Source organism: Varroa jacobsoni, unplaced genomic scaffold, assembly GCF_002532875.2.
Source record: "Varroa jacobsoni isolate VJ856 unplaced genomic scaffold, vjacob_1.0 scaffold_696, whole genome shotgun sequence".
In the NCBI taxonomy this organism is placed as follows: domain Eukaryota; kingdom Metazoa; phylum Arthropoda; class Arachnida; order Mesostigmata; family Varroidae; genus Varroa; species Varroa jacobsoni.
Genome location: NW_019213598.1, coordinates 94,772 through 108,606, shown reverse-complemented (window position 1 = coordinate 108,606; position 13,835 = coordinate 94,772). Strand labels below are relative to the sequence as shown.

Below are 13,835 nucleotides of genomic sequence, written 5' to 3'. Positions count from 1 at the left end.
AAGCAATTCGTCAAGCAAGGTCGTCACAGATATTCATTCACAACGGTACGTTACGGCCCAAGTCTAGACGAGATCATCGTAAAGATAGGACGGAGATAAAAGGCAGGATTCGAAAGAGGGTCCACTCGACCTTGGAACCTACGGAGATAGCATTATACAGTGCTAGGCGAGTTAGTGGTCAATGTTGTTATCAATTATTTTCGAACAATCCGAAAGTCATCGTCGGTTATTTTTCTACTACCTGTTAAACTGCTGTAAATATTGTATGCAAGCAATCAGTGGACAATAATCAGGTTCATCTTCACTGTATTTGAAAGCGTCGTATCGGTCTTCTACAAACACGTGGACTAAAGTGTTTCGAAGCATTGTTTTAAAGAGAAGCAATGAAGATGCTATCAAGCGTACGCAGAATCGCGATTTCATTAGGAAAGCGAGCTTTGTCAACGAGTTCAGGTGGGCACGCTTGTTTTCCCATATGCCCTTCCGTATGGACGGGAGATAAAGACCATAGTTTAACCCCGCTTCTACTGTAATAATGGTCTAACGTTCTCCGACTCGCTTAAAATCCTATCACAGGTTTTGCCATCGGTCACAATGCATCCTTCGACAAGCTAGGTTTCAAGACATGCAAACCTGCATATGCTTCAGAAACTAAAAGATCTGTGTACAATTTCAGCTCAACCTTTGTGTATTCTAAAAAAAAAAAAGTTCCAAGCGGAAAATGTATCTCTTGACGCCGTTCATAATAATCTCGTAAGAAACAGCTAGTTCTTGCGATTGACAAATGCCACAAACTATGCAGGGACAGATATATTAAACAGCTTTTTTTTTGCATTAGATGTTTGATTAATGTGTATATTACATCAGAGACCTCACACTCATTGAATTCAACTACATGTCATACACACACGTACTTTCTAAAACTTGTTGTTAAGCAACGCTTTTTTAACTCTGTTACTCATTATGAATTCTGTATACCTTGGCTAAAGCTTGTCATTTCATTTAGTCATTCAGACTAAATTCTGGTCGTATCTTTGCGCCAATCTATATTTTACTTGTTGGACTTCGTATACATTTCCAAATGTGTGTGTGTGATAAAATGTACTGCACAAACTCTTTACTCTAGCTCCTACATGAAAAGCGCACTTTTTGTAAGTGCCTGCCACATCTGAGTCAATAGACTGGCAGCTACAGTTCTATGCAAACAGCGTGTATCAATGTTTCTATGCGCGGAACTCTACGCCAAGGAAGGCCTATTTGAAAGGCATCACCATTTGACTACTGTCTTTCTTGATCCATATTTTCTTGCAGTAGTTTACCTACTTGGATTTAAGCGGGATGTTAGTTACTGGTGTATACAGAGGAGAATGTATGAAGTCTAGGGACCCATCCATGAAGTAGACAGAGTAGAGTAACTCTTCGCTCACCACCAATAATTGCCTCGACGCTTTTGTCGGTGTTTCCTTTTTACATTTTTGCCCGTCTGCTAATAATATAAACAATAAAATAGCTCTAAGTTTGCATTCCCATATACTAAAAAACTAAATGTTAGCAAAAAAAAGCCAAAGGATATTTCGAATATATTTTCCTCTGTAAATATGTAATAAATATATTAATATTTTCATGTTGTCTCTATAGTGTCGCGGAATAAATTCGACTATCGGGATCCATTTTTACTGGATGATCAGCTATCAGATGAGGAGAAAATGATCCGAGATAATTTCCGGAATTATTGCAAAGAAAAGCTTTTTCCACGAATTCTGCAGGCCAATCGACATGAAAGTAGGTAATTATGCTGATGGTGAACGCCGAATATACATATGTATATATATACATTCTAAAAAGAAATTTATTTGAAAGCTTGTAAGTACCATAATCTAAATGTCTATGAATGAGTGATAAATTGTGAGCTTAAGTCGCAGAAAAGGATCCAGCTGTACAAAAATTTACTTTCTATTCTATATCTTTAGCAGTTTTTTTTCCAGCACTAGTTTTTGCTCCATTAATTTGTTCACTATATTTGGCAGGCTGCAATACTTGTCTAATTCTACCGGGTTTACTCTATAAAACTAAATTTCAGTTTGATTCATAACATTGTTTAGAGTTTGAGCGGGAGATTATGAACGAACTTGGTGAACTTGGTGTCCTAGGATCAACGATTCAAGGCTACGGATGTGCAGGAACAAACTATGTAACATATGGCCTTCTTGCCAGAGAGATTGAAAGGTAGGTCACTGGACTCCAACGAAACATTTAGCAAAGGCCATCCTCATTTCAGTTGATACGCGTTAAAAAATATAGGTTTACACAGGCATAATAATTATAGTCTTATTGATTTTACACCAGTTGTTTTTATACTTCTGTCTAGGGTGGACAGCAGCTATCGATCAGCCATGAGTGTCCAGTCTTCGCTGGTCATGTACCCTATTTCTGTTTTCGGCTCAGATGAGCAGAAACAAAAGTATCTCCCAAAACTAGCAAAAGGCGAACTCGTTGGATGTTTTGGTCTCACTGAACCCAACTACGGATCTAATCCAGGAGGTTAGTAAGTCAATTCTGGTTTACTACTAGATACATATAGAAGAATCTGAATTCTGCGCTTACTTTTCTACCCAGCATCATCACAGAAATTAATTGCCAAATAATAACACCTGTCGGTATCTTCCTATAATCAACTTGTTATAATATATAAGAATACAATAAAGACTTTGTTCAGAGTAATTAGCTCAATCTGTTGGTAGTTGCATGGTTTTCAAGGCCATATGTTTATTCATAAAAACGTATGTCTAACAAAAACCCTTACTTCTGTACGTAGATTTATAGCTGCGACCGCTTGCATGTATCCGTGTTGCGTCATTTCAAGTATTAGATGGGCATGTAGGAACTGGTACCATAGCAGTCAATTTCTCTTTGTCAGGCAATGTAACATTATTTCTTTGAAGGTATGGGTACAAAAGCTACTTACAATTCTTCAACGAAGACATATAAAATATGCGGTTCGAAAACGTGGATTACGAATGCGCCTGTCGCTGATGTGTTCGTCATTTGGGCAAAAGATGACTCCGGAGAAATTCGTGGCTTCGTTCTTGAAAAAGGTAAAATCATTTAATATATATATGGTATTACACAATATGAAGACGAATAAGCTTCATCAAAAAATAAATATTTGACGCTATTTCCTCTTAATTGCTTTAGGTGATTCGACACAATTAGCTATGAAAAGCCACAGATCGTCACTAATAAACTGGAACAAACGATAGAATATTTCCAATAGGGAATTTGATTTATTGATGCCTTCGTAATGCCTGAGCTTTTACGCTGTATGCATCGTATCGGATAACCAAAATAGAAATGAAGTTGTTTATTTGATTACACTCTACTCTGGGATTACACCAATGTCAATGAGAGCTGTGATCACACAGCAAAAACTGTTTCTAAGTAGTAATGTTGCCCATATGAATTCACTGTCAGAGAGAAACAACTATATTACGTGTTAACGAAAAGACCATAAACATCTGGACATCTAACTCTAACAATTGCCAATTCTTGTTTGGTAATGTTCAGGTATAAAGGGACTTAGCACGTCGAAAATTGAGGGAAAATTTTCGCTTCGAGCCAGTGCGACCGGAATGATAATGCTAGACGATGTTGAGATCCCCGAGACAGCGCTTCTACCAAAAAGCCAAGGTCTTAAGGTCAGGGTGTCATCTTTAAATCATTTAAAGTAAAGGGTGTCATCTAAAGTATCTTTAAAGCCTTTTCTGGTATTTTCAAGCGTAATTCTAGCCTTTCTTCTAGAAACTGTGTGCCTCAGTATCTCATATATGCATGTCTAGAAATATATCTAGTTGCGTATTTTAATAGTGAACATTTGACAATTCTTTTCTATTTTTGCGACATCTTAGTCTCCATTCATGTGCTTAAATAATGCTCGTTACGGTATCGCCTGGGGCGCGTTAGGCGCTGCTGAATTCTGTATGGAACAGGCTCGTCAGTACACGCTTGAGCGCATACAATTCAAGGATCCACTTGCGAAAAACCAGCTCATTCAGAAGAAGCTGGCAGACATGTTAACCGAAATTAGTATTGGCTACCAGGCCTGCTTACGGGTCGGGCGCCTGTTCGACGACAAAAAGTAAGTCATGCAGTGAAATTTTATCAGAATTAGCCTGAACAAAAAAGCCCTCAACAGATGCGGATAATTATTATGCCTAAACGGTGTGAAGATTTGAATGACTTTTCGCTGACATGTGATTTATATGTATACTTGAATATTGTCAGTGTATCATACACGAATGATTCCACATATTTTCAAATGTATACATCATTGGTACACTTGCGACCAAGGTTTCTTCGCTGATGCATCAATACAGCAGGCGTAAAAATTAGTCATTCATAAAAATTCATTCAATGTGCCGATTTCTCGTTATGATTATGTTTGACCGGTTCAGAATTAACCCGGAAATGATCTCAATCATCAAGCGCAACTCCTGCGGAAAGGCATTAGACGTTGCTCGTCAGGCTCGCGATATGCTTGGAGGTAACGGAATCTCTGACGAGTACCACATTATTCGACATGTTATGAACCTTGAAGCCGTCAATACCTACGAAGGTAAGTTGGAAGTATCATCGTTTGCAAGGTGAACAGCCATCGCCCAATTATTAGCTGCTTCTGTATAGTTGAATGACGGGCGTCAGCGTCGGTAAATGCAACGGGCACTAATTGTCACAATGCGCTTTCAGTATAATTTGCTGCTGATCTCATTTTTCTGTAACTAAGACAGTTTTATTTTTTCGTTCAGTAAATGATTAATACAATAAGAGTTTTTAACGACAGTATATGCAAACTATGGTATTCCGTCTCATTAACCTATTTTACAGGTTGTTGGAATGCTTTTTCCTTTGTTTAATTAATATTGCTATATCTCGTTAGTTATTGAGAAGCTCATTCCTTAGCTTTTATTATTGATCTATTTTGCTAGTAGTTGAATAGTTTGCTATCATTAATATTATGTCATTCAAGCTTTAAGGAGCCTTTATGCAGCTTCAGTAGGTTTATTTTATACGGCTCATACATACCTTAACATATACCATATACAAATACCGTAACATGTTTCATTTGTCTAGGTATCAAAAAGGTTTATAAAAATAACGATTACAAATATAAGAACACAATTTATTAGGTTAGAACAAATAGGTCAACAGGGCGTTTCACATGATTCTGTTTCAGGAACGCACGACGTCCATGCGTTGATAATTGGCAAAGCTATGACCGGCTTGCAAGCCTTCACCTCGGACTAGAAGATGGTTGATATTTGATAGACGTATTTGCAAAAAAACATTACTGAAACGAACAATAACGACATAACATTTCTACAAATTTTATATTTGGAGATGATGGGACTGCACCTTCTTGGAATGGCGAAAAATAAACAGTTATTTGTAACTTCTCGTGTCCACTTTTTTAACAAACGCATAATGCGTTGGGTGGCTTGTCATATTTTCCTAGGCGACCTTATAGGAAATAGGATTAGTAATGCGTATAAGAATTTTTTGAGTAACGCTCGAGAAGCCACTTCGCTATTGTCTGTGGTTCTCGGACATACGTTCATTTAATTAAACTAATACATTCTTTATATTTTCAGAATGAGTTGATGTATCTGAAGATGTAAGAATTTTTTCTCCTCATATTTAACATGCCACAGGTCTCTACAACGACGAATAGTATAATATTTTTGGATACTCATATTTCCTTTATTAAGTTTTAATGAGAAGGACAAATTAGTATTGTCAAGGTATTTCTTCTTGTATTGAATACATGTCTGTAGAGTATATAAGTGACATGACGTTCTAGTTCCATGAAATTTACTATAAGAAGCCAGTTTTTCTCTCAAACTATTTTCGTTAACACTATAAATAGACACGGTGAAATCGTTTGATCTGATCTTTCACTAAACGTTTCAACTGCGTGAATTCGCAGCAGTTGAATAATTTAGTAATAATAATAAATAAACCAATTAAATTAATTTCCAAATTGGAATAATTTAACTGAATGCAAACAGAGAATAAGTATGATAAACACTGAGTATCGATGCCCGTCTAAGATTATGGTTTACTGCATACGTTTGGTGTGGCCGCAAGTTAACATGACAACTTAACGTTCTAGGCCTATTGTAGCTAGAATGGGCTCCCTGTACTGAATTTCTTTTATCGATAATAGAGCGATCAATCAGCAAAGTTTTAACCAGAATATAGTTGTAACGAAAACTTTTCTCACGCAGAAAACTTTTTTGTCTGATTCTGCGTGAGAAAATTTAAAGCGATTTATCATCAGATCGGTGTCGCCAAGCCCTAGTTTGACACGCTGCCGCAGTACTTTGCACGTAACCTTTTTTGTCGTTCTACTAGGACACTGTCGAACCTATGGGTTGTTGGTATAGAGTCACAAATGCATACTTAGCTATTTTTCATTTTCCCAGTGTAATGCCTAATTATGCACAACATAATTTAACGAAATATATTTTTTTTATAAAAAAAACTTTTAAAAAATACACTTAAAAACTACTTTTATGGATAAACTACATTAGTTTAGTTTTAAATGCTACTCAAACAAAACTTGAGGCGGTTGTCGGTTAGTACAATCTGCAATTGTTCGCTATTCGAGATTCGTTATGCCGCTAAGGTTACGGTGATAGCGCTGTACCGTTGGAATAGGTGCTGCTTTCTTGCCGTAAAGTGTGGATTGAGCCTACAGTAACGTGTCCACTTGTAGCCGGTAAAAACTTTCTCTAAATTGTCGTCGTAATTAGATCCTACTAAAGAAGAAGGTACATATTCTTTGTTAGTATGAATAACGCTAAACCTTCATCGCCGTACATCTCCTATGTGTATAAGCAAGCTGAATAGATGGGCCACGTTGTGCATCGAAAATATCAGAATTGACATTTCTCCTTGTCCTTCCCAGAAAATGTGGCGGCCATTTTCACTTATTACTGCACATATGGCTGTTGCTAAAAGCAGAATGTTCGACTAGAGGCCAATCAAGGCCAAGTGGCTGGCTTTTTTTAATCACACCTTTTGCAGCCCGGCCACCCTGTGGTTGCCCGCCAGACAGAGATCATCTCATCATTACACGTGCGCTGAGCTAGTGCTAAATTGTACAGCAACCGGCCACTATGCCTAGTGATAGTTCCATTTCTGTGTCGAAACGACAGAGGCGAAGCGAGCCGGTGAAGTCGGAAGTTTTTGGCTACGCCGTTCCACTGTGCCGACGCCACCAGTACTTGTGTGATCGTGTCGTTGGTGTAAGCGTTCGCCCATTTCGACGTTCAGTGTACACTTATTCATCTTTCCAGAGAGCCAGAAATACCGAGTTTTGTTTGTGTCGGTTTTCTGCTCGCTGTGACACAGTACAGAGGCTATCTAGGCAGTAGTGTCGAAAACGATTTTCCACCGTACTTGTCACCGTCGACACTAAACGCACAGAATGCCGTCAGATGCTAAGAAGAAACGTGATGCGAAGAAGAAGGAAGCTTTAAAGAACCGGAATAATCCTACAAAGAAAGCTGATTCGCCGGGTGGTGACGATGCTACGAATGGCGTTAATGGAACGACCACAAATGGAGTGATCGTCGAATACTCGGAGGATGAGATGGACGAGGTAACGAAAAAGTTCGAGGAAGACATGAAACTGAATGCGGCCGCGAGAGCCGTCACCGGCGTTCTGTCTATTCACCCTCGATCGCGTGACATTAAAATCGAGAACCTTTCAATTACGTTCCATGGTTGGGAGGTCCTACAAGACACTAAGCTCGAACTGAACTGTTGTCGGCGCTACGGTCTGATTGGCCTGAACGGCTGCGGTAAATCGACCTTGCTATCGGCTATTGGTCGACGTGAGTTACCCATTCAGGAATGTTTGGATATCTACCATTTAACACGTGAATGCCCCCCCTCAGAGAAAACAGCTCTGCAGATGGTTCTCGATGTCGACAAGGAGCGAGCTCGGTTAGAAAAGTTGGCCGAGGAACTTGCTGCGTCCGACGACGATACTAGCCAGGAACAGCTAATGGATGTATATGAACGTCTTGATGCTATGAGTGCCGATACTGCGCTCGCTAAAGCATCCTACATCTTGCACGGTCTGGGATTCACTCAAAGTATGATGCACAAGAAGTGTAAAGACTTTTCTGGAGGTTGGCGTATGCGAATTGCGCTTGCCCGCGCCCTCTACGTCAAGCCGCACATTCTTCTGTTAGACGAACCCACAAACCATTTGGATCTCGATGCCTGTGTATGGCTCGAAGAAGAACTCAAGACCTATAGTCGTATTCTCATTCTGATATCTCATTCACAAGATTTCCTTAATGGCGTCTGTACAAATATCATTCACATGAACCTGCGAAAGCTCGAGTACTATGGCGGTAACTACGATCAGTTTGTCATCACTCGTAACGAAATGCTTGAAAATCAAATGAAACGCTATAACTGGGAGCAGGCACAGATGTCCCATATGAAAGACTACATTGCTCGATTTGGTCATGGCTCAGCAAAACTGGCCCGTCAGGCCCAGTCTAAAGAGAAGACCCTCGCCAAAATGGTAGCTGGTGGGCTAACAGACAAGGTTGTCTATGATAAGACTGTCAGTTTCTACTTCCCATCGTGTGGGACGATTCCGCCACCCGTCATCATGGTACAAAATGTGTCATTTCGGTACACTGATAAGACGCCATTCATTTACAAGAATCTCGAGTTTGGCATGGACTTAGATACCAGAGTTGCCCTGGTGGGACCCAATGGAGCAGGCAAATCCACGCTATTAAAGCTGCTCTGTGGAGCCCTAGTGCCTACCGATGGAATTATCCGGACGCACTCTCATCTTAAAATCGCCCGCTACCATCAGCATTTGCATGAATCGCTTGATGTTGATTTGTCCGCACTTGAGTACATGATGAAGAGCTTTCCTGACGTGCGCGAAAAAGAAGAGATGCGAAAGATCATCGGAAGATACGGCCTTACCGGACGTCAACAAGTACGTATATGAATAATTATTTTTGTTTTAGTTATCCTCTTACTGAAGCGTAGAGTTCTGTACTTTTTTTTTTGACTGTTGTTGTTCTATCGTATATTTCTATTGATAGTACGTCCTGTTCAGTATAAATACTCTCGCATAAATTGTAGATATCTTCGAAACAAACTATAGCATTTATCTGAGCAAATTTTTTTGTGATAAGATCATAATGTAATATGGGACATCCGCTCAATCAGTTTACCGACTTATTGTCGAAAATTTGATGCCGATTTGAATGCCGATGTACATATTTTTCTTCTGCAGGTGTGTCCCATCCGACAGCTGTCTGATGGTCAGAAATGTCGTGTCGTGTTTGCTTGGCTAGCGTGGCAGGTTCCGCATATGCTCTTCCTCGACGAACCTACGAATCACCTGGATATGGAGACGATTGACGCACTAGCCGAAGCCATAAATAACTTTGAAGGAGGCATGGTGCTCGTATCCCACGACTTCCGGCTCATTTCGCAGGTTGCCAACGAGATCTGGGTGTGTGAGAACCAAACTGTCACCAAATGGCGTGGCGACATTAAAACGTACAAACAACACCTGAAGAACAAAGTTATGAAAGAAATGGAAAAGATGCGTGCCTGAACAAGGAAAATGAAGTAAAGATCATCGCGCTGCTCTGCACTCTTTCTCAATTTTGAGCCGATCGCTAATTCGCTCATTGAAATAACATAAGAAAAGTACAGCGAAATGTACAAGGTAGAACTTGTAGACGCACATACATTTGATTGTAGTGAGTTGCTCACTGGAGTCGAAACGGCATAACGTAATCTGCCTAGATCGCAGATCGATCTTCGCCGTTATTCGGACTCGAGCGTCTTCAACTACACCGCACTATTGTCTGTCGAGTTTCTATTTCCTTTGATGAGAAGCAAGCAAGTTGCCTGCTGAGTAGCTAATGTCGCGGAAGAAGGCGAGCAGATTGCTCACTACCTACAAGGGTATCACCTGTCTTTCGTGGCCATAGACATAAATGACAGGCCGATACATGGTGTATTATATGAATATGATATAGATTGTCGGCTCTACTATAAAAACAATACAATATATAAACATTTCTTAATAATAATAGCTTAATATTAATTGAATCAACATTTGACTTCTTATTACTTTTGAGAGCAGTTATGTGCTAGTAACATACAAGTTGAAGGCCAACATATGTTAAAGAATGACTTCGCTACCCCTGAACTTTTGCAAAGCCGACAATTTGAATTGTCTAGACAAGATCTATTATTACTGCAGCTATTGTTATTATTATATTAGCGTAGTAAGACCGAGCAGTGAGAGACTGGAGGCGAGAGCAGAAGAAACGGGCTATATAAGCAGGAGGTGTAGGCGAAATTTGCGCAGCAGGTAGAGGCCGGTAAGAGGGCTTAGAGGTGGGAAATAAACGTGACAGCTTAGTTGTAAATGCAAATGATATCATCGAAAACAGTTCAGTCGTATAGCACAGGCAGAAGGTGATGAACTAGGTAGTTACTGCAAAAATGCGATTTGCGACCACTGATGAAAATATCCACAATCATAGAGGAGACAAATATTACGAACGTTAAAGAAGCATTAAATATAACAACCGGTCTATTCCTACCAGCTGCGCGAAAAACACTTAAAAGTCGACATCAGAGTCTTATAGGAGTTCGTCAATTAATAATAGTAAGAATAAATGATTTATTAATCATTTATTAAGCGGGAACAAATATCTAGGGGGTTGAAGGAATAATTATGACTATTTTATTATATTAAGGTATAATAAATTGTTACAAACAGTACCATGCTGTTCGTACTGGAGCGAAAGCATTTAACATGTGTATTGCCTTTTCGGACCTTTATTAGGTAACCAAATGAATGATTTGCTCATATTGTATACGATGTGCTTTACGGTTAAATTTTTTAGAATTTGCGAAATAATTTTCTGAAATTTTCGCCTTTTACTAGGTTTACACATACATTGTCCAAATAAATAAAGCCATGTAGAATGTCCATACATTATTGACTTCGGCCAAGGATAGCTCCGGATCCGAACTAAATGTCCGCGTACGGTGTTTTATTTGGAAGTTCCCTTCCTCAGCTTCCTGCCTATAACACATATGACGACCCTATCGCTGGGAAAGCATCTTTTTACGACTGTAAAGGGGGTGAGACATGTGGTGCGATGGATATTTAGCACAAAATATAACAACAGTCAAATCATTACGCCAAGATCGAATGCTTATTGAAATACGTGTCGTTCATTTCAGTTCGGTTTGAAACTCGAAAATCTGGAAAGTCCCTTTTATTCGTATTCTATGTCAAAACACAACGGGCTTTTTTTGTCCTTGCAAATATACCAATAATTGCAAAGCCTCTAGTGGAGAACATAATACATGCGTGAAATAGGGGACGCGTTTAGTCTTCATAGATACAGTTTTTAGTTTCCAGACAATTTTTTATTGGTCCTATCTGATGGTAACTAGCAAACGCAAGTAGCCTATGCTAGTGTCACTAGATTTATAGTGACAAATGGGCAGCACGCCGGTCGATTCAAAAGTAGTGTGTAAGTGCCGCAAGTTTTCTTCAACATATACGTTCAGAAGAAGTTCCTTTTTTTCTGGCTAGCAAGCTACTGGCACTTCAGCAAGTCGCCAGAGCAGCGAAAAACTCCGTCCGAGTGTCAAGGGAAACTTTGTCGTTGGCAAAAATACCGAGGCTCCGGCCTATCCCAAAGTACTGGTACCTACTGATAGTTTATGAAGCGACTAATACATATTTCAGTTTTCTTTCAACTAAAAGACTAGGCTCTTTTTTGAATGCCCTTTACACTTTGTGCGTAATACAGATCGTTTTGATCATGTCCGTGAGACTCTTTTTCCCAAAATCGTCCATTACAATATGGTCTGTTTCAGAAGATTGCCGCTTTCTGATCTAATCCTAGTAATGGGAACCAACATCTTTACAATTCCGATATTCAATAATTTGAAAATGTATGACCTGATCAAAATGAGTTCGTATCATGGCAAAAATATGATTGATATTAGGAACACGTTTAATTAGAAAATACTGTATTCAAAAGGTTGCTTACAGCTTCGACAGTATACTTTGCTTTAATTTTTCTTTTGCTGTAAGCACAATCTAGATATTTCCATATGATAGTTCCGGCATGTTTCTATGCGACATAAAATAACATAGGCTTCGAAAAAAATCCACAAAAGAGTTGCTTTGGCTTCATAATAGGCATTGTATATCTAGGGTGGACTCCTAGAGAACATGTATTTATATTTCTCCCACAAAAAATTATTTTCTTGAGTAACTCGAGGTTTCTTGCGTATGTTAGTCGTGTGTTTGACCATTACCACTTCCAGGTGTATTTATGCACTGTAGATTTTGCGTTACAGTTACTCTAACTAGCCTTATCCGTGTCTGATCGACGAAACATGATAACGCATATCGAAATATTTATCAATTTGACACTAAGTTGTTCTTTTAGTAAAATAATTTTTACTTTGGTAACTTTGGTAATAATAGATTACGCGTTCGAATAATAATAATATAATGATTTCCATAAGATCTATACAGCAATCTTTCAAATTATAATTTTTTTTAATTGGATGTGGAAAATTTATGAAGAAATTTTTCCAAATATATTTAGTACGTAGCCATATCAAAACCACAAGGAACATAACATGAAAGTGGGGAATCTTAATTCAGCTCTCTTTCTATAAGTTGTTTCTGAAATTGTATCTAAATCAAAACCGATGTCTTTAAAAATTTGTTTGCATGTGCTAGAAGTGCTACCCCTAACGGTCTCATTTATTTAACACAATTACCACCAACTGTAATTAAAGCTTCAATTAAAGACTTAAATGATTCACTAGTTATTTGCGAAACATTATTTTTTGACTCGCAAATACATTTTTTATCGTAAACGTATGTCAAGTGGTACGGATAGATGTACAGACAATAGTGTTGTTTAAATATGGTAAGTACGAAAAATTCCAGTGGAATTAAATTTTGGTTTAACAGGACGTCAAAGGTCTCAAAAATTCAGTGAATCAAAACAGTCAAAAAATGCAAAAAGGCTGACTGTTAAAGCTTATATAGTTTTCCAAATTTCCATATGAAAACTCCGGACTTATCAAAAATGGCTTTTTGAGCTATTATGATGTTGATTCAAATTTTTTCCTACTGATGGTATCATAATACGTCGCTTGGAAATTTTTTTCAGGTTTTTGAGAAGCCCCATGAAAATTAGTAATAACGTAGACTGTCGATTTCAGTCAAGATAAACGGTGTTCAGTCTTGGTGAAGGTTCGTCTAAAGCGAAGAGATTAGGTCACTGATTTTCGGTCAAAATATGAAACCAACACATGATTTTTGAACAATAAAATGAACATAAGTTTGTTTTTTGTCCTGAAAAAAACTGGCTTTGCTGCGTACTAATATACAAATGACTAAGCATAAGGGATGAATTTATTTCTACTATGACTGTTTGTAGAGCTAAATACTGCACCTTGTGTATAAACAGACAGTTCGAAACAAGTATTGCTAAATTTCCTGAAATATTAATTGCTAACTATTAATTATTTGAATTATTTCAATTTAACGGTGTATTTTTCAACCCAGAACATTGACGCACAAAGTACTTGTTATGACCCCGGACTCCTCGCGTATTCGGAAGCCAAACTATTTTAATTTAAATCGATTCACGGTCATTTTTGCTTAATAAGAAAATGTATCTTCTTTCTTATTTATATTTAAACCGCCTGACAATTCTAACTGAAAC

General features: G+C 38.4%; 2 protein-coding genes across 3 annotated transcripts; both read left to right on the top strand.

Moving 5' to 3' along the window:
• On the top strand, positions 1 to 5,446 carry LOC111262736 (glutaryl-CoA dehydrogenase, mitochondrial). Of its 2 annotated transcripts, XM_022837217.2 has the most exons (9): positions 1 to 453; positions 1,639 to 1,782; positions 2,103 to 2,226; positions 2,369 to 2,541; positions 2,943 to 3,095; positions 3,565 to 3,695; positions 3,906 to 4,135; positions 4,452 to 4,612; positions 5,231 to 5,446. In XM_022837217.2, the coding sequence occupies exons 1-9, from the start codon at positions 384 to 386 to the stop codon at positions 5,299 to 5,301; spliced, it is 1,257 nt and encodes a 418-aa protein (XP_022692952.1). In that variant the 5' UTR covers positions 1 to 383; the 3' UTR covers positions 5,302 to 5,446. The 2 variants fall into 2 exon arrangements, with proteins under 2 accessions (XP_022692952.1, XP_022692953.1); XM_022837218.2 differs by lacking the exon at positions 1 to 453 and having other exon boundaries at positions 1,670 to 1,786.
• A 1,714-nt stretch (positions 5,447 to 7,160) lies between these two features.
• LOC111262734 (ATP-binding cassette sub-family F member 2) lies at positions 7,161 to 10,873 on the top strand. Its single transcript, XM_022837216.2, has 2 exons — positions 7,161 to 9,031; positions 9,335 to 10,873. Exons 1-2 carry the CDS (start codon positions 7,487 to 7,489, stop codon positions 9,659 to 9,661), a joined length of 1,872 nt encoding a protein of 623 aa, XP_022692951.1. The 5' UTR covers positions 7,161 to 7,486; the 3' UTR covers positions 9,662 to 10,873.
• Positions 10,874 to 13,835: the final 2,962 nt, after the last annotated feature.